This window comes from Athene noctua, chromosome 16 (genome assembly GCF_965140245.1).
Source record: "Athene noctua chromosome 16, bAthNoc1.hap1.1, whole genome shotgun sequence".
In the NCBI taxonomy this organism is placed as follows: Eukaryota; Metazoa; Chordata; class Aves; order Strigiformes; family Strigidae; genus Athene; species Athene noctua.
Window position 1 is genome coordinate 7,162,158 of NC_134052.1, and position 21,851 is coordinate 7,184,008.

General features: G+C 36.8%; 1 protein-coding gene across 1 annotated transcript in view; it reads right to left on the minus strand.

Annotated features, from left to right (window-relative positions):
- Positions 1–21,851, minus strand: part of SULF2 (sulfatase 2) — a 68,855-nt gene that overhangs the window by 44,267 nt on the left and 2,737 nt on the right. Inside the window, exons 2-3 of the mRNA XM_074920408.1 lie at positions 17,986–18,233; positions 12,165–12,404 (exon numbers count right to left, since the gene is read on the minus strand). Of these exons, the coding sequence (XP_074776509.1) occupies positions 12,165–12,404; positions 17,986–18,233 (488 nt within the window). The remainder of the gene's footprint in view (positions 1–12,164; positions 12,405–17,985; positions 18,234–21,851) is intronic.

The window sequence follows — 21,851 nt, forward strand, 5'->3', positions numbered from 1 at the left end:
TGCAATTATAGGATACTGGAAGACTCCACTCAGCTATCCAGTTTTTTAAAAGCTTAAAAGCAAAATTCTGCCCTTGGGTCTGCAGACTGCACTGCGATTCAGCATCTGAATTTTCGTGATCAGAGCTCAGATCTCAATTTTTGAATGGTCTGGCAATACAAATTAAGATTACCATAGTTACTAGCACAGAGATCTTTACACTTGTTCCAATTGCCATTACAAATATTTTTAATCCAGAGGCACATAGTGTCTGCAGCATCTCATGCTGGTCATCTATCAGTGAACATCTGTGCTTCTGTAAAGACAACAGAATATCTAAGATTTAGATTAAACCCCACCTCATAATCTATGTGATTTGAGCACAGAATTTACAGTTCCTAGGTTCTTAAAAGAATTTTTGTGTGACTGATTTTAAGTGACTGATGCTACAGAAAAGGATTGGTTTCACTGTCCTTAACTACCTCATGACATCTTTAACCAAGCAAAGTAAACTAGCAGCAAAATCTACCCCACTGTAGATTAAAACTATCACATTACTCAGGGACTGCATTTATATAGTATATATAGTTTTTCAAATGGTTTTGCTTTCTGAACAACTTCTAATTTTTAAAGAATGAAAGGCAACTCAGAGTAGTTAAGGGTAATAACACAATACAGATGCGTCTGTTTTCTTGTCCGAGTAACAATGAACACAGGATTCAAACACCGACCAAGTAGCAGGTATGCACAAGGCAGTCCAAAGCCTTTTGTCCCCCATTCAACAGATTATATCCAAACAGAGATATATTTGGCATTTCTGCTCACGGGAACCAATCCATTCCTAAAACCTTTGGCTGAGCCAGCTGAAGAATTCAGGAAAGAGGTATTCTGTAAAGAATTACTTCATTGTTATTCTGCAGAGGCACTGAAGGAAAGGCTAGCGGAAGTTCCTTCCCACACCTTCTGCATACCCTCCATTGTACATTCAGGATGTCTTTATAATATTTCATGGATGTCAAAGTGCTTTAAATAATTTTCTCTGCTGCTTCCAATCTTCCATTTCACATCTTTTTCTTTTCTTCCTCCTTCTCAGCTGTTTAAAGGCTTGTTATTAAAAAAATTTTAAACGTCACTCCTCTGTAGTATAAAATATTGGGTTACAATAAAGCTCTCTTGACACTGGTGGAAGATTTTGATTTTGAATTGTAAAGATTCTCTCTAACACAATTTTTCCCCTCATCAGATTAGTTCACCACCAGAGACAGCTGCTCACTAGAGTACACACGCCTTTGTACATCCAATTTCAAACTGCTCCAAGATTTCATTAATAAACATTCACAGAGGCTGCTGTTTGATATGCTCAGCCGTGTTCCTATACCCACTCTATGAAACAATCATTAAAAAACATTCAAGTGGTTGCTTTTAATAAGTGCATTAAGAATGTGATTCTCCTTTGCTTTAAATACTATACAATATAGTTTCTCCTAAGACTACATAAAACAGGATATGCAAGAATTGAGTCCCTTGTACACTGTAACTACTTCCGCAGAGGTTCATATCCTTCTAAGGTTCTTTTCTCAGTCTTGTGCCCTTCAATGATAAGCACCTGGAAAATTCTTTGGATAGAGTGGAATTTTTACAAGAGGTTTTGTTTTTTAAACTCTTCCTGTTAAGGAAAAAAAATTGCACACAAGAGAATTTTCCCTGTGCTATCAGTTAATACAAAGGTCTGCTCTGAATGTAACTCAACCACAGATACATCAAGGCCACAGCTCACTGTTTAAAAAGCAGCTCTAGCACATTGTCAAATGTAGTGTAAAAGCACAATCGAATGAATAGTCATCAAGGCATCATTTACCACCATTGGATACGTTCAAGCTAGGTCTGTCATCTATATAAATGTACCAAACTCTACATGTTTGTTGGGGTTTTTTTCCCCCTTTCTTAAAAAACTATTTCTAATACCTACCTAAAAATACTTAACTGAAATTCATCTACAAAGGATATTCAAAAAATGTCACATTAAATTGAAAACAAAGATAATTCAGGATGCATCAATAAAACGATGCAGGGGATCTTTCATCCCTTTTTATTCCATACATACTGTCCAACACTGGGAGTTGGATATAACAGACCTTCTTCAGTTCTCAAACTAGATACAGGAATGCAGTGGAAGTCAACAGTGTAAAACTGCTAGATCAGATTTAGATACAGAATTTCAGTCTTCCATTTAGTTTCTTTGATTTGGCAGCTCTAATTCTGACCATAGTTAGTCATCTGTTTAGACACAGTTTTGTTAACTTCTGGCCAAGATCACTTATCCATTCCTCTAATAACCTGTTTAACAGTATGATCATAGCGTTTATGTAAATTTTAAATAAAGTCAGAAGGAAATCGAGAAAGGAATGTATGAGAGGAGCACTGGTAATAACTTCCTGACATTGGTACGTTACATTCTGTTGAGAAGCAGTGAAAGATAAAGCTCTTGCTATACATAAAGTCAAGTCAGGCTATGCACTAAAAAGAGATACCCCATGCATGCAGCAACCTTAGCCTGGCTTCAGGGGGACCTGATAACCTTTCACCTGCATGGAGAACATAGGATGACAAAGCCAGGCTCTTCATGGCAGTACATGGTGGGAGGACAAGAAAGAACCAGAACAGATTGAAAGAAGTAAGGTTCAGCCTGGATGTAAAGAAAAGCTTTTCACAAGAAGAGTCAAAGAGTGAAACAGGTTGCTCAGAAACACGGTGTGACTCCAATCCTTGGTGTTTTCCAAGATGAGACTGGATAAAGCCCTCAGCAACATGGCCTGGGGCAGGCTTTGAGCAGGTGATGGAAGAGACCACCTGAGGTCCCTTCCAACCTGCATTAGTCTGTGATCCTATGATGGACTAGGTGACTTATGAGGCCCATCTTCAGTTAAATATACACGATTCCAGGATTTTAGAATTTAGGAATATATTCGTAAATATTTATGCTCTCATAATACATCCTGAAGCTGAGAAAAAAATAGAATTCAGCTTTTTGTTACTCCTGGACAGCAAGCTCAGTATTTACACCACACCCTGGAGTCTTCTCTTCACATACCCTTCATGCTACTTTGCTGTATCCACCCATTAGCACCCCATTAAACTGCACTTAGCACCATCACTATGAAGTTAAACTCAAGTTTTAAGCTGTTAAACCTCTACATTTAAACATGAATGTTGTACATTAAATACTTTGAAGATGTATTTAAAGCACTGGTTTTTTGACATTTCCGAAGTCAGCTTTCCAGGTATTAAGTTTTGGGCTGTGAGTCGTAGTTACTCATAGGAATTTGTTTACCCCTTTAAAATATTTTACCTCTATATCTCAAACCAGTTTTCCCCAGCTCAGAGTTGAACAATTAGCTACATTTGAGCAATCCCTTAGTTTTGGACTGGGGGAAGGGATGGCATTTCTGGTCTTATTTCTGCCGTATATCTAGCAAAAATTACCTTCTGTACTTTTTGTCCTCTAAGAGACAATCAGAGGAAAGGAGATGAGAAAGCACTCTCAGCATGGCTAAGTAGGCATGTAACAAGCAGTAAGCCCAAAGGTCAAGTCAGCTTTGCATTCACATCATGGCCAAATACGCTCTTAAACTGACAATGTGCAATGGAATAAACCCAGTGAATTAATGGATTTACAGCAGGGGGTGGGGGTGTGTGTCTTAGATAAAGTCCTGTAATTTAGTATTAAATTTGCTTCCATGGGAAAGATTTTTCAAGAGACATCAGTTCTCATTAGGTATCAAAATAACAGATGAGATTTTCTAAAAATCATAACTCCTGAGTGCTGAAGTCAGCTGAACAGAACAGTCCCAGTTGGCACCTTTAGTAACAACAGGAACTATGACACTACTGCGAAGATCAGAAGATAAGGCATTGTACTATAATACCTCAGTAACTGCAGTAAATCTAATGTGTTGCATTAAACATACTGTAAGGTCCTAAATGTTAGAGTATTTTTAAGGAGGAAAAGAGGGGCTTAAGACCACATTTTGTTCTCAGATCCCTTTAATTCCATCAGTTTCAGGATGCTAAGGAAGACTGGGCTCCAAGTACTTTCTTGCTATTTCTTTTCTTTTTTTATGTCTGCAATGGTCCTTGAAATGATGAATTCATTGAAGTACTTAACCACTTAGACTAAGGGGAGAAGCACAAGTGTATACACACACACACACACATTTTATTTTAGTCTGCTGCACATGATGGCCCAATTTTTCTCTAACCTTCAGTACACTGACAGCACAAAATTTTCTTAAAGATCACATACTTCATCCACCATCACAGGGACATAAAAAGAATAGTACTAAAGGCAAGAGCCTTTACATGCACAGCTTTTTTCTGTAATGGGAATAAAAGTTATCATTACAATTCATGAAACATATTAGTTGTAAAAACCATGTTGTACAGTGACTGGTAACCACTGCAATTAAAATAGCCTACAGGCTTCCTTGTTATGCCAGGGGACTAGTCTGATCTCTAGCAGGACAAAGGCAATGCACAGTAATCTTTATGACACCTTTGTTCCTCTTCCTAAATTTGCATTGCACATTCCTCAGTTGTGGCCAAGGATCAGTGCCAAGCTGTATTTAATGAATCAGGGGAATTGGCTGAAGGGGAACAGATGAAGCCAAATAAAACAAAAGGACTCAAACCAAATATTTTGAAATGGTCAACAAGGAATCAAACTGAGGAATGCTGATGGTGAGCCAAGTCTTGCTTGCCCTTCTCAGGTGAGCAAACTCCCAATGGAACTGGTGGCAAAACTCCCTTTCCCTAATGCCTGTGGCACAGCTTACAAAAGTTTAACACACAGCTAGAACTGTAAGGCATAAATATCTTTCTGAACATCCTTCTCACACACACACTCTGAAAGTTAAAGGAAAAAAAAAAGGAAATCTTCCTATCATTAATCTTTATTATAATTCAGGACAAGATGATTTGGTGTATCACAGCAGCATCGTCTCCTGTACCAGACAGCACAAGAGGAAGCAGGAGTGCTGGCTGGCTCCGTGGTTTAGAACTACTCTAGAACCCAGTTCACTATCACTAGTCAGTCTGCTCATATTCCTTGGTGGCCAATCATGACCATTCAGATTTTCCGCAAAATGTTTCTTAACAAAGCCATCACAAGAAGACATTTTATTAAAACTCTGACATAGGTATCACTCCTCCCTTTTTATGTATCATGGTCACAGAAGAATCTTAACCTTTCTAATCTTCTCTTATCACATGCAATATTTCCTCCTTCACACATAAAAACCAAAAACCTCCCCAACAGTGGATTGTCAGATCCTTTTTTAATAACAAACAGTCCAAGCAAAAGCTTATCTAGCTTAACACTGAATCTTTACTAAAATACCACAGTCTGCACAATGCTATTTGGGCCAACTCCAAAAAAATTTAATTTAGAGCCATTTTGTCTATATGATTTGAAGAAAATCCAATTGCCAAGTTTCCGGGAGCTACTGAGATATGCTGTGCAAGAAGAAATATTTGCTTTATTTTAACCAAGTTGTTTTTTTCCACCTAGCAATAAACTTGGAAGAACAGTACTAAAAGCATTAGTTCATAAATAAAAACAACAAAGTCTTACTCAATCCAATTAAGAGAAAAGTCCAGTCCTGGTTCAATATAACCACAGAATTGCTTTCACAAAATATTTACTGAAAAAGAAGAAATCTAGGTTTTACAGTGGTTTATTGTACCTTTTGCTTTTGACAAAAAAAAAAAAAAATTGACACTTTTTTTTCCCCCCAAATACCCAGTCACCTCTTACAGTCCTGAAATGCATCCATCTCAAATACAGATGGTTCTCCCATGCATAACATATACACAAGGATGGAAAGTGCCATTACCTCTAACTTGGATGACAAGACAAAGGTCTCAGGGCAGTACTCAAGTCAGAGAAATTGGAATTCAACTTCCAGAAACTGGAATTAGAATTTAGTTGCAAAGTTTATACTGTAGGCACTGGCAAGTCTTTGAAATCATCACTGTTATCCTATGCAATTTATTAGATGGCAGCATACAGCCTATTCTTCTATCTTAAACTTCCAGATCACTAACCTTTTCTAGTGCCCACTAAATCGTGTATCACTGCTGTTCAGGGGGTAAGTATATAACTACATGGACCACCCAGAACACTCACACCTTCGGGCACACAGGAAAGACAACTTAGGAAATCTGTATTCAGTAAATTACATTACTAAATTAAATTATATGATTTTGAAAGACTTCTGAAAAAAACGCCAGCATTCTAAAAAAGCAATGAAAAAAAGAATGCAAGAATATATCAGAAGGACTTAAATTTCTAGCTTGATAAAACAAACTATCTCATATTGGAGTGAGGAGGAGGAAGCCTCTTCTCATTTTTGTCTGATAAGCTACTTAGTATTGAACACAAATGGCACTGGAAGATGAAAAACTTAATAAGCCAATATGTTCTTTTACTTTGTAGGTACTGCCATCCCAGAAGATCTAAACTAACAAAGATTTAAAAAATATTTTCACGACATGCAAATACTGTTTAGCTTTTAGCTGGTTTTAATGCTAGGAAATGATAATCCTATTTCTGAAGAAGTACCAAGCTATGAATTACTTATTGCTTGAAAAAATAAATCAGTATGACAAAGCCATTACACCTTAAACGCTAGAATTGGCATCCTATCAGAAGAGTACATCATAGTAGGGGGAAAGAAAAGTTTGAGGTGTTTCTCACAATCTACATTTTATGTTGAAAACAGACAGATTTAGGAGAAGAAATAAGAGTAAGAAGAAAACAAAATATGACTGGAAATAAGGGAGCCACAGACATTGGCTTACTTCTGTAGTCGTGGATGCCTTCATCTCAGACTCCTGGGAAAGCTTTATTGGATTGCAAACTATCTTGTGGATTTTACTCAGTGAGTTATTCACAGAAGTGTTTAAATTCCTCTTGTCAGGATAGTTAAAATGTGCATTAAATAACGTAAAGCTACATGCAGAAGACAGGTGATGAAACAGTAGCTGTATAGATAAGTTTCACTTCTACATCCTCTTCATAATCCTCAGGAGACCACAGCTCTACTTAATGTGTTCTCAAGTTACCACACATTATGATGTTTAAAGTGAAGATAGTGATGCTCATAGAAACAAAGGCAAAGGATGCATGCATGTTTGACTTGAAACCAACGTACAGAAGTGAAGTTAAAGCTGAGAGAAGAAAAAAAGAAAACAGTCTTTAATGCACAAGACAGGATATCCAGAACTGTCTTTTGTGTGAAAGTGTAATTTATCAGAATATTTGGAGGATATTCTGGGCTATATATCAGGACTCTTCTTACATCCTTGCCAGCACAGATCCTGCATTTCCTTTTGCAGAAACAGCTATCATGATATAACCACTATGCTGAATCTCTCTTTCACACCGTTTTCAAATCTAAAGGTCTCAAACCATCTAACAGATAAAATTTGACAGACCTTGCTAAAATAGTATTTCTACATAGAGAGCAAGAGATCTAAAGAAACTAATTTACCTTAATGATAAATCACTCAGAAACCTGATATCCAGAGTTTTGAAAGTCACCTAGATGTCTTGGAGGCGATTATCATAACACTTCAGTTCCTAAATGTGCAAATCACTTCTAAAAATCAAGTCTGACTCTTAAATCACTCGGTTATTGTTTTTAGAAACAGTTCAGTTCTTAATCAGTCACAAGAGCTATCTGTCCTGGACATAGGATGTTACTCTGAGTTGGGACAATCTGTTTTCTTTCTATGCACATAACACGACAGAGAAGAACTGCTCCATGGTATAGTGGCTGGGGCACTGGAGTGTGAATCAAAACTTGCATCTCTTCTTAATATTGCTCTTCACCTGCATGTGACTTTGTAGAAAGTACTTCACAATTCTCTCTCTACTTTTGTCTACCCTTTGACTCTTCAGGTCACCAATTATTCCCTACCAAGCAATTACAGGCAGAGATCAACTTCAGTTAAGCTTTTAAGTATTTCTGTAATAAGAAAGCAACCAACAACTATTGCTGATGGCAAATTCTACAGCAGGGAACTGATAATGTAAGAATTTTTCTCCTGACATGTATCTAGATATTAAAATCTGGTCACATATTTTTCAGGTTCATTCCTCCTTTAATAAACATTTACCAATAGCCTTTCTCCTCGTTCTTACAATTTAATGTTAAAATCACTTTAAAATGTCAAAGGCTCAGACAGTGAAGTGGAAAAATAATTATTTGAATGCAGTCAGCCACTGTATCTTCTTAGTCTAATATTAATGGGAAGAAATGAAAGACTGTCACTGAATTTTAATGAATTCATTAGTTAATTATTGTAAAGCCCCGTGAAAGTGCTAAGAATGATTATTACTTTTATTCCCAAGGAATTTTTTACAATGGCAGAGCTGGACCTCCCACAATGACTTTTCGCTAGGCTCAAAATGCACAACTGGTGCAAAATGGTATTTATTAATTCTTTGCATAATTCAAGTATGGACTTGCCATCAGAGTGAGATACCGACATATTACCATACAAGTGGCAGCTTTTTCCTTTGTTAATAGGTTCATTTAACTGAATAGGGTTAGTTGTACTATAGGGTACTGCTCAACAGGAACAAGGATGACAAGTCAGCCAAAATGTGTACTGCATTTTCTGCATACTGAGCCACATTAAGCCCTCATATAAATTAACAGAACCCTCTCAGAAGATTCACTGAAGCAAAAGTGTCCTTCTGCCAGGCTGAATTTGGCCTACCATCCCTAATTCGGTTGAATTTAGTAAGATAAACATGTCTTTTCATTTCCTAACTGCAGATAAGGCTGAAAAAATATTCTGGAATCAGTCACCAATTTTAAGACCTAATCATTCACCCTGCCAGGCAAATGGAAAAGAGAAGCTTTTCTCATTAAGTAATGTCTAAGGGAAAGTTTAAATTTGTATTCCAATAAAACATCTTGGTATTTGCTGCTGCAGGACCCAAGCATGCAACAATGCATTGTGCATTTAAAAAGCTGTCTCACAGAAAGAGACACATATGTTCACAGAAAACAGAACCATTTCTCTGTAAATGTTTACACAGGAACCTTTGGCAGAGAAACTCCCTGACATTCAGAAATGTTTGTCATAGGATCTCTTTGTTTCTTTTCCATTCTAATCATCTCCTGCTCCAAGCTGAAGTACTAGTGTCCACTATTTTAAGTTAGTGATGATTCAGAAGTTGCTTACACTGACTTTTCTAAAGATTAATTCATCAACTGACTTGGTTTGTTTACATAAATTGTCCTTGCCTGACTTCCCACAATATGTAACAGGACAATGATGTGAGAAGCTCTTCAAAACTGGAACAGTTGCTTAATATACACTGAGATTTGGAACTTGTCTATGTGTAGTGGTAATGCAACAAGAATACAGCCTTTCAGTCGCTGTTCATGACACTGGCATTTTTTAGATTGTGAGACATGTTAATGCAGAAGACAACATACCTGTAACACCTGCTGCCTCAATGGCTTCCACTGCAGAAGGAAAATCCATCCTTTGCATTGTCATATTTATTTCAACTGATCCATAGAAAGTAACTGTGAGCCCTATGCATGATGGTCAAAATTCTGACTTGTTAAAGCCAAAGACAGAAGTTCCCTTGAGCTCAGCCTTCTCCTTTAATCTCTGTTCTGCCAAGTCCAGTGTCTTAAAGTTTGTCAAACTTTTTCAAATTGCCAAGTTGAAAAACATAAAAATGCCAAACAAGGCTGAAACTGAGAAACAATTATAGGAAAGTCATAGCTTTTCCATCTCCCCTCTTTTACTTGCAACTTGTGCAAGAGAAATCTGCACCACACTGCTCCCTCCTGCCTGCATATCACCAGCACGTTTCCCAAAGGTGTCAGCAACAGCACAAGCCTGTATAGATCCAAACCACAAATGCCACCACCACAGGGAAAATACTACAACACAGAAAGAATGGTCCCCAGCAGAATCATCTTTTGCAAAAGAATAAAACACAGAATGATCACAATGAATAGAGAAGAGGGCAAGGAGATGTGAAACGAGCGGCAGGAAAGAAAAACAGAGGGAAGGTTAAGTGGAGTAGGAGAGTACAATTTCTTCCTTCACATTTAAACAAAAGAGAAAAGAGAACAGAAAAACACAGGGAGGCGGCCTGGCTTATGAATGAAGAAAAAAAAAAAAAATCAAACTCCCTTTCAAAATAATAGCTTTCTCAACTCCAAGGTTGTGAACTTAAATATAAAAGCAAGCCTCCAAAGGCTTTATTCCTCATGGCCTCTTCTCCTTCAGAAAAAAAAAAGGATCAAGAAGCTAAACCGTATGTTTGCACAGCAAACCAGTACTACCAGGGACCTCAACAAATAATAAGAAAAAAGCTACAAATGAACTCCTGTGCTTTCCACATCTTCTTTTGTTCACAACAGTCATGTTCAAGGAGGATTCCCCACTTCAGAGAAACTGTATTAATCTCCGAAATACTCTCCTTAGCAGGCTACTTTTGAAACTTGAGAAACTGAGTGAACGTGGTTCTAAAGCACAATTTCCTGCTGTTTCTGAAGCAGGTAAATCTGATCAGATCTTGGGGGGGGTGGAGGGGTGGAGGGAAAGTAGAAAAAATGCCTTCTACTGCTGACATCCTTCATAGTGGATAACTCAAGACTTGAACTGGAGATCAGAAAACAAACTCCAGCCTCCAGTGATGTCAATTTCCATCTAAATTTGTGTAACAATATATCAAATTTAACTACATGAATGAGGATCTCATTTACACCTGAAGATTGCTTTGTACTTGTAAAAGTACTGTTTCTGTATGTTCTAATAAATTTAGTCTGCAAAGAGAGGTAGATCGAAAATGTAATACATATTCACTAAGATCTTGGGTCTAAATTTAAACATTAAGTTAATGTAAAAATATAAGACATATGAATACCAGGACACTTGCAATAGCTCTGCAAGTCGGTAGAAATTGGAGTTACTTGAAATACAGTAATTTAAAAATTGTTGCAACAGACAGACATCAGTAAACACAAAACAAATAATCTATGAAGAATAGAACATTAACCTTGGTGTGGTATTCATATGATCATTGGTACTGGTGCCAGGAGTGGTAAATGGAGGGAAACAGCAACTAATTAATAAGGTACGTTCACTTCCACTAATTTATTTCTTTCTGGATTAATTCAGGTCTTTATTTTAGAAAAACAAACCAAGGAAATTACCTATTTAAGACCAAGACTTTGCAGAAATAACATGTAAAACTCACGTGAATAGTTAGAAAATAATGATCCTGTTATAGTTATTATTCAAGATTTATACTCGTTTCTGGAAGCCTGAAATACTATAAATTCAAAGAAAAAATGTATACTATCAATAACAACTATACTACAATAGTATATATAGTATAAATAACACAAATAGAATCAGGTTTATGCTTGTTTCTCATCCTGACAGAAGACATTAGCAAGAAAGGTGGCAAAACCACCCTTAACAGGCAAGGACCTAAATCTCATGTCTGGAGAATGCAAGAAGGAAACAGGTGTGAAACACATGCTACATATTTTCTGAAATCCTTTCTACAGGATATTTGTTCCTAAGGAGCACTGCATGTGAAGATGATCAGTTGTTTCTCAAGACTACATCTGATCTTGTAGATTATTCCTCAGTCACTATCTGCCCTGAACAGTTTTCTGGGAATGGATTGTCTAGAGAAACCAATCCAGCTGATAGTTCTGCCCCAAAGCACAGAAGGAGCAGTTCCTTCTCTTGTATTCTAGTTTTATGTATGTTATATATTATATATATATATATATATATCTGTTTTATGAAAAATTCAAATCACTAATTCCTTTCCACAGCATTTTTCTTGTTGGTTCTGTGCACCTCAGGTAACTGCAGGGCATATTCTACATGTGCTAGACCTTCAGTTCAAGCATACACATTATTTCATTCTTCCTAGCTTCTGAAAAAAAGTTTTGTTCTATTTTTTTCTGTAACATTTCCTCAAGTAAACGTAGAAGGAAGTTAAACCTACATGCAAGACTGAAGCTCTGGCATTCCGCACTGCTGCAGTCCATTATGAAAACAAATTAAAATATTATATACATTAGTAACTGCACTAAGTCAGCTTCCAGATGGAGCCAGCCTTAACCTACCTGTCCTGTATCCTGTGTTGTTGAGGTACACTGCAAATGTACGTATTTCATGCTGAGCCTGCCAGGACGGAGAAGAACAGTTCTCATTGTTAGTGTAAGTGTTGTGGTTGTGGACGTACTTCCCCGTAAGAATAGAGGAGCGAGACGGGCAGCACATGGGTGTTGTCACAAAGGCATTGATGAAATGAGCACCACCGTGTTCCATGATCCGCCTTGTTTTATTCATCACTTGCATAGAACCTGGAAGAAAATAATCTCAGAATTATTTTCTTGTTTTAGTCACAACAGCTAAGAGCTCACATGTTACATCAGCAACCAGAATGAAGCACTGGTAGTAAGGGCACTGTAATCTCATTGTGAACCTAAATCCAAACAAATTATTCTCCCCCCCTCTATTAAAGTTCTCTCATTGTTTTAAGAAGGTCCAAATACTGAAGTCCCAAGTTGAGATCTGACTCAAACCTGTTGACATAGATCACAGTGCATTTTTAATTTCTCCCTCTCTCTAATCATAGTGCGTTTTTAAATTCTCCCTCTCTCTAAGCTCAATATTTACCACTGTAACTATCTGTACCATCTTTGCAGCCTTTTTGGAAGCATAAGTACTGTTCCAGTAGCTGAAGGCAAGAACCAGCATGAATTAGGCTAAGACAACATGGCCTAAGAGTGAAATTCACTTTGTGCAGCAACCTTGACCAAAGTTTGCATTTAAGCATTATTTAATCCTTGGTTTCAGAAGATACCTGATGCACCACTTTTTGTGCCAACCTTCTGCAAAAGGCCAAGGGTTGTAATCACAGAATAAGAGAACCATTGAGGTTGGAAGGGATGCCTAGCAATTACTTAGTCCAACCCCCTGCTCAAGCAGGTGCTAGAGTTACTATCTAGACAGAATGTTCTTTTCCCTAATGTGAGGTGTTAGCAGGTATGCATTTCTGTAACTTTCACTAACCCAAAGTAAAGCCCTCATAATAATACCCATACCAGTCCACTGAGTTCTGTCTATTCACTTGATCTGTTCTGATAACAGTGATACCTAGAACTCTCTAAATTTTCTTAGGCTTGGTTCTGCAAAATCATATTTTTAGATGACTACTTGGGACAGATAACACCATGTAGTTTATAACCAGTATCTAAAAAACAAGCAAGCAAGTTTAACTGGCAGGGACTTCGATAAATTTGGGTAATGGGAGTAAAAGTCTTTTTGCCAATTATTACTAAAAGCCACACCAATGCCAAATGGTTGTTGTTTTGTATTTAAGACAAGGCTTTGGACAGACTGGATCTTTGCCCTAGATATCCACCTGGCTAAATCTGGATCCATCTCATACTTATTTCTACATGCAGATACTCCAGGGATCAGAAAAAAAGATATTTAGTTTCCCTCATTTTTGGCTGACTGGATAGTTAAAACTGCATCAGAGTGAGTTATACTTGATCTAGGAAGAATTTCGATTTTCCAGAGAACTTGTGATGGTACCTGTCATCAGCATGGCCTTGCAAAGGAGAGTAAACCTTTCTATCACCAACCCTCCCTTCTTGTTATGAGCTGGGAAAGCCAACAGACAACATGGGAGATGAAGGTATGGGTTCATGTTGGAGTAGGTTTGGGGCTAACTTACCCAAGGCTAAGTTGGATTAATAGTTCAGCTTTTAATCAATATTTAATCAATACATCCTGCAACCATCTGGCACAAACTGTATGTTGTTTCTGGCAATAATGGGTTTAGGTTTCTTCTAAGCTCTTTAGGCAGGCATTTCATTATGAAATTGCAACAGTAAGTCGATTTGATACAGGGCACACTGATATAACCAGGAGTCAAAACCTAGACAGAAAATGGTCATAAGCCACATACAAAATCTGACTCTCTCTGGCACCATGAAAGAAGGTTAATTGCTCTTTTCACCTAAAAATTGCCATGGTATTAGTTTTCTTGGGATAATTTTGTTGGAATGAATACCAAAAAAACATTAAAAAAAATCTGCTTGTGCATTCCTCAGGTCAGAGCACATCTCTGCCACATCACTGTGTGACAAGAACCAAGGTGGGTTATTACACTCCCCCTTTAGAACTTGCTAAACTTCACATATCAAAAAGAAGTTTCTGAAGAAAGCAAGATTCTTGGTTTCCATAACTGTGGGATAAGTGCTAGTGCTCAAAGGCACTAACACCACAGTTAACAATTATAAGTCAATTATACTTATGTGAGCCTGAAAACTATGGATGTTTCCTCTGTTGTCTTATGAAGGTAGCCCAAGCATAAATAGGCAGACTGAAAAAATGTTTTGTCATCCCAATATTAAAATACAATTTAACAACCCCTTTAAATGACAGAGGCATCTGTGCATAAATAACAGTACATGTTAAGACTCCCCTTGGGGACAGTAACCTCCTTTAATAAAACTGCTGTAATGACAAGGCCTTATATATCAACAGTCTTTAATACAAAAACATATGATCTAATCTGCTTCCCCAGCCTGAGAACTAATACAGAGTGACAGATCAGTGGAAGGTAAAAATCTAGTATACTCGTCTATACAATCTTAAATAGGCCAGCTTTAAATATTTTAAACAGCATTAAACCAGCCAACCAAAACTTATTTTCTTCAGCTTGCCTCCAATACAAACACAGAATTGTGAGAAAAAGCAGAAATTGGCCTTTCTGTGGCAGAAGGTAAGTTATGTGTTAATCAGCAACTGGAACCTCACCAAATCACCTTTGGAGTTGGAAAACCTTCTGGGGTTTCATTAGTGGATGTACCAAGGGAAGTCATGCTTTGAAGTGGCAATATTTCATTCAGAAAAATCTTCTGTTACATGTCTAAAACCACTGATAATAAATAAAATTATTTAGTAGTTAAATGTGAAATTTCTAAGCTATTTAAAAAAAATAAATCCATTGGACTACTGTGAAAACATGCATTTAAGCTGCTCACTGAACAAAGTGAAACAAAACGTAGGTTGAAATTCCAATTGAAATTTGTGTGGTATCTATAACTTTGCTTAGTGAGTCTTCTCAGTTCACTTTAGGGATAAGGCTGATATTTTGACTAATATTAATGGAGAAAACATACCATTTGTTTATGAAATAATATTGACTTTCCCATTAGTTGTGTTTTGTTGTCAGAGGTCATAATTTACATGAATCTTAGGGAGCTCTAGCTGTTGAAGAACTTGTATTCCAAGTCCCAAGTTACTTAGTGTACTCTAAAGCACAATTTAAGAAGTGGTATCCATACACAGATTAGTTAATTGAACCCCAGAATGTTAATTAACAGTCCCCTGAAGTCTTCTATTTTTATCAGATTCGAACCTCATTAAGCACCCTTTTCACACCTTCATTTCCCTTTTCCCCCCTTATATTTAATTTTAATGAAGCTCTAAGGCCCTAATCTCCATGTATGATAACTAAGAAAAATAATCTTCCATGCCACTTTCATAGTTTTTTAGAGGAAGATGTAGGACATACAAATCACCTCTCATTCAGATTTCTCTAACATGGCTGAAATATCTTCTAAATAATCAGATCTTTCTCCAACTATGAGATAATGAAATAAGCTGGTTTGTTAAACTACATCAATATGGTAGGCAAACCTAATTAAACTGGAGATGCTGAGTCCATCACACAGGGGACATCAGCATTATACTAACTTGGACTTAAATGACTCTAATGGGGAAAAAAAGTCTTAGTTTCTAATTAATTCTTTTTTTCTCATCAGTTTATGCTTCTTCTTTATATTCTGCTTGTCAGTACAACTCTTTTGATTAGACAGCCAACTGAGTGCATATTTCAGTAGTTGTTGCTGCTCTCATTTGTCTTCTCCCATTTGTATCCATTACAGTTTACACCCATCCTCCTCTGACCTGGAGATTCTGCATCCCTTTCATCAGCCCCTCAGTCTTCTTTCTTCGATACAAGGCTGAGGTTTGGTTTTCCAAGTAAAACTCATGATTACCAGTAGTGTAAATAAAAAAAAAAAAAAAAATTGTACTCCTTTCCTGAAAGGATGATGTTCTCTAACCAGTACACTCCACCTGCTACATTGTTTAATCTGTCTTAAATGAAATAAAGGAAAGGCTGTTAAGAGCACTTGAGATTGAGGCAAAAGGGAAGTCAACACAAAAGTAGCCACAAAAGAATGGCGAAAGCTACAACACCCATCATCAATTACTGAATATTCTTAAAACTGATGAAATCTTAGTAACACACAGCTTTCTCTGCTACACTTTCATAGCTTCCAAGTTTTCCTTAGCTTTTATTTGTAATTCACATCTTGTTTTCATCTTTCTTAAATGCATTAACTACAATCCCCACAAATGGCAATTTTGATTAACTTGGACAGCTCACTAGACAATAGACAAGAATAAAAATTAATTCAAACAAATATTTGGTCTCACAAAGCCATTAGTGGCAAATGACAAATATCAAATCTCAGCTTCATCAAATGGATTTTCCTTAGTTAGATCCTAATTTGTGTGGACACATGCCCATTATGCTTGAAATTGGAAAGCATCAGATTATCAGAGAAGAGAAATATACCGCCCAAAGGACTTGGACAATTGCATCAGAAACAAGCAGGCTAGCATAAAATAGAAGATGATAAATTTTTTAGGACCACCTTCTGAGCCTGCAAGATAATGTACTTAGGTTCTTTTGGACATACATTATTGAAACTCCTTTCATTGTGATCCAAATAACCATAAAAAAAAGTAAAAAAATTATTTTCAGATCCTACCAATTTGAATTACATTTGTATTTGGTGAGGTTACTGCCATAACAGGCTTTCTCACCATCTTTGACAAGGAATGTGACATCTGTGATACTGCTGACATGCACTGATAAAAAGGAAGCATCTGTAAAAGAGTTGCCACATTGCTCTAACTTCTCAACTAGATGAGTAAGTGTACAAGTAACACAAGTTAATTAACTTTACTATTGTGTTCCATTTCTTCTGTGAGGGATTTTCCAATTTTTCCCATCCATACTAGAAATGTGATGCAGTAACTGTCAAAAAACCCACTAGACCACGCATATCCAAGCTCTTGTCTTTCAGATGATCCAGGCTTTATACTCACTTAAAAGCATATTTCTAATGCAAAATTATTAATATAAACTGGTTTGCATTAATCACTTCTCCTAACTACAGACATCATTTGGTAAATATAAGCTTGTTCAGGTAACAGAACAAAACCCAAATTCTTGTCAGTTGATTCATTATTCCAAATCATTAGGCAAAGTGTGTGTTTAATCTTCATCTTCTTTCTTCAACAATTAACACAGTGTTGAATAACACAGTAGAACCTTTTCATGCTAAGTGATTTTGGTCAGTAATTAACTACACATCTAAATGGACAATACCAGAAATAGTATGACTATGCTAGGTAGCATTTAAGTAATTAAAATTGTACATGTAATGAATGTCTGAAATTACACAAAAAAAATTTGGGTAATTATATGGTGCAATAATCAGTTATGAATTTAAACCTACTGCTTTGGCATGTAGCTTCCCAGGCTATACTTGCCATTTCCAGAAGCATTAGTTTATGTATCTAGATGAGGACGGATAGGCAGGAATCTCCTACTTCCCCAGAAACAGGAAGTCTGACATTTTAAGTTGAGACTAACTTTTTTTGTCCTTGAATTGCATGCAGCTAGAAAGTATTTTCTACATAAAGGTAGGTTTAAATTTTTGCTATTTGTTCTTCCAATCATTTTTCACACTGAAAGAAAAGATAATTATTTTGGACGGAAGAATCTAGCTTCAAGGAAAAGCAGTGCCATACTCATTAGCTAAAATTCTCTTTATGTTAGGCTCTTACCAAGTTCTACATCCTGATCATCAGTAAGAACAAGGATGATGTTTGGGCGGATGTTTCTACGGTCTCTTTGAAATCTTCCTTTCAGCCGCTGATTTAACAGGAAAGCTGAGCTTCCATCCAACAGTGATAAAACAGCCATCATGAATAATCCAAGGACAATACTATGCTGTGCCATGTTGTGCCGATTTAGTGTTCTCTCTGAACAGGGTAGGTTAACGGCTTCTATTTCTTTTTTGTTTGCAGGTCTCCTATAAGGGAGAGGAAAACAAGTATTTATTTATACCTTGACCCGTCTGCCCCGCCCAAGGAACATCAAGGTTCTCTTCAAAGAAGTAAAAAGCAATATACTTGAAATAATCTTATTCCTAAGGAAAAAAACACAACCAAACAACAACAAAGCAACTGAATGTTCGTTCAGTACCAACAAGAAACAGAAACTTGAAAAATTTACAGTTCATAAGCTGTGACCAACATAGACAATGAAGTTTTATTCTATGCTTAAATTTAGCAACAAGTTCAAGGATTCAGCAGGGTATCAAACTCTTACTTTGACACATATAAAAAGCAATCTTCTTCCTCAAGGTTCTGGGATGTTTTGAGATGACATTTTTGTTTACTGCATCAAAAATGCAAATGTTGAAAAAAAAAAAATCCATGTCTATCTGTATTTTAAACACAACTGGTCAAATTTACTGAGTTAACAACACATTTGCAACTTCACAGAGAATCCTCAGATAGAATACTTGTTATACACTGATTTATCTCACAGATTTCATTACAGCAGAGCTGCCCAGATCTTGGAACTATGGTATGATACTGTTTGAGGTCTACTACAACTTTAGTGTTAGTGTGATATCCCTTTGGTATTTCTGTTGGTTTCCAAGATTATTTAAAAAAAATATCATTATTATTAATGAACACATTTGAAGGCCAATTACTGCACATGTTTGGGAATGAATGCACCAAAATGATGCCTATGACTTCCCTCCATCATAAATACCATGTCCCAAAACTGACTTGTTTGCGAAACCGAGCACTGGTATTCCTGTTAATGAGTCAATGAAAAATTCTTAGTAATTCCTGCAAGGAGATTCCAAAAAATTAATAAGTATGATGAAGAATTTTTGAAGTAATATTTTTTGCCTGGTGATCATCTGGTATAAAGGGATTTTCTCTTGCTTTTGGAAGTCAAAATAACAGCATGAAACTGTACTGAAAATATCAAGCACTAATTATTTCATCAGATCCAGTGATCAATGAGTCAGTTTTTGATGAATTCTCTACTTGCTGCCTGCCTTTTCCTGGACTGGTGCCAGTGATCTCTTGTAATGCACTGAAAAAAATCAATTAAAAATGACACAAGGGAGACTATCTGCTTTTTGTAAAGACCAGAAATGTCTGAGTAGAAAGAACCTAGCACAGTGTGTTTTACCCAAAGAAATGCATTGGCTATTCTGTCCCTAAAGCCACTTGGGAAAACAGTTTTTCCTCCAGCAGATTATTTCATAGCCACATTATTACTTCATCTCTGTCAGCGTCTGTTCTTTGAGATAAACTTTGATTAAGAAAGTTCTCATGCAATAGCAAAACCACTGGTCTGAAAAATTATACTCGGCTTCTATGCTTATTTAAGAAATGTATATTGAATTTTCATCTAAGTCAACAGATACGTAGCTATAGTATGATGCAATATTTATTAAGGCTGCTTTCCAAAAAATGTACACTAATAGGGTTTTGAAGAAATGAAAAATCCTTCTTTCTTACTAGTCTCTCCAGTGAATTTCACTGGCAGGTGAAACTAACTTTTTTCATAGAAACTAAAAATTGATTTTAAATATCCTAGCACTTGTTCCAATGGATAGGGGAAGAGAAAAGTCCAACTTCCTAAGTTTACAGATACAGCTTCAGTACCTCTGCTGCTGCTCAGAGATTTGCCAGGCTATAGCAGAAGGAACACCAACAAGTCCTATCAATTTTCATTCCTTGTACTCAGAATTCCATCTGCAGCAGTACAACTGGGAAGAATCATGCCAGATTCAATGTGTTGCTACTGTCCAGAGTAGTCAAAAGCAGCTTGAGAGGCAAACCTGGATTTGTTTCAAAAGGGGAGAGAAAAAAAAAAAGTTAGTTTAGCAGGCACATATTCCTGGACACTGACTTTCTGGGTAGGGGGTAGAGAAATGGCTTCTGCTTTTCAGGAGTGACTCCATATGTACTTCCGTTTAAAAAAATCCCAAAAAACTGATAACATAGATATTTTAATAACACAAACATTTTTCTGAAGGTCTAAAAATTAATGTGGCTTTTTTTCTGCTCCATCCTAGCCAAGAGTGTCTCAGAATAATAGCATTTGCTGACTTTTCTTGCAGCATTTAGAATGCTGTCCATTCTTGTTTTATCTGCTCATAACTACACTCACTGTAGAACACTGTGCATGTAACAGTCTTCCTTGCATTTTTCTCACGTCTTCTAAACGAATGCATGGAAAGTAACCTCATGACCTCATTGCCACTCTCCCCTCAGCCTGTCTTTTCCTCACAGTTTATTGCCCCTCACTCACTCCATTGTATCTAAAAATAGAAGTTGTTCCTTGCTCGGAGAGTTGCTTATCTATCTGTAAAATACTTAAAGCATTTGGGGATGTACATAAACTGCTATTCCACAGCTATTTTATCCAAACTCGTGTATTTGTGGTTAAAAGAATTAGCTATCTCTGAGAGGAGAGAACTCTGAGAGGTGAAGGAGAGAATTTCATGTCAAGCACAAGAAGCATCTTCTACCAAACCTGCTATCTCTTTCTCAAACCCCTCCTCAATGAAGAATTTTCAACTATTCTGATGTGTTATGTTCCTATTATTATCAGAGTAAGTACTGCTGGGAACCAACTCAAAGTATGTAATTACGTGCAAAACTCATACCAATAACTAGGTAAGAAAATTAAAGCAATTTTAGAAAATAACCTATTTCTTGAAGTATGTATTCATGAAAGACAGACATGCCACAACTAACAGCATTTATGCAGTAAAATCTAAAAGCCAGCTTTAAATAGTTCTCAGAATAGCAACAGAAGAGTCTCTCGCATGGATTGCCACTGGTCAAATACAGATAGATTTTCTTTAACCCTAGTCTTCAGTGAACTTCAGGAAAGAAATATGACAAAGTCTCCATTAACAGTTCTTTCTCCGCTTCTGTCAACAAGTTTAATTTGCAACTCATAGATAAAGCCAGAAGAGTTCCACAGCAGTGCCCCAATCTGCCTTCACTTTTAATATAGCACCCTCTCCAGTGATGCATTTTGATCTGAGTGGTACAGATGGCCCACTGCTTTATGCGCCTCTGCAGGCCATCCTCCAATATTAAAGATGCTTAATCTGTAGTGGCTCTCATGAGAATTAGGTATGCCTCTTATTTTCTCCCAGATTACACATATGAACTTGACGAGTCTGGTCACTCCTGTTTTATATTTAGGAAAGTGCTGTTGGAAATTCATGCAATGTTCTTCAGCTGGGGCATCTAGCTGAGCTTTATTAAACCCACGAAACCTAGCAGGCTGCTTTAGAGAAAGTCAGGTCCTCTTACTTTCTGTGGTTTACGGTTGAGTTTAACAAGTCCCTGACTCCCTTCATAGCCTGAATTAGATACAGCTGCCTCTTTTTGTTCTTAACTCCTGCTAGTATGGGGAATGAGAACAGAGCCAAACTTAATTCTCCTGTGTGCCAACACAGAACATTATACTACGTTACATTATAAATGTTGAAGAGATAAAGCCAGACTTCAATACATTTATTCTATTTATAAAAGAACAGAGCCAAGTTCTGTTCTCAAGTACCATTTGAACCAAGGAAAGACTCCTTCTCAGCACTGCC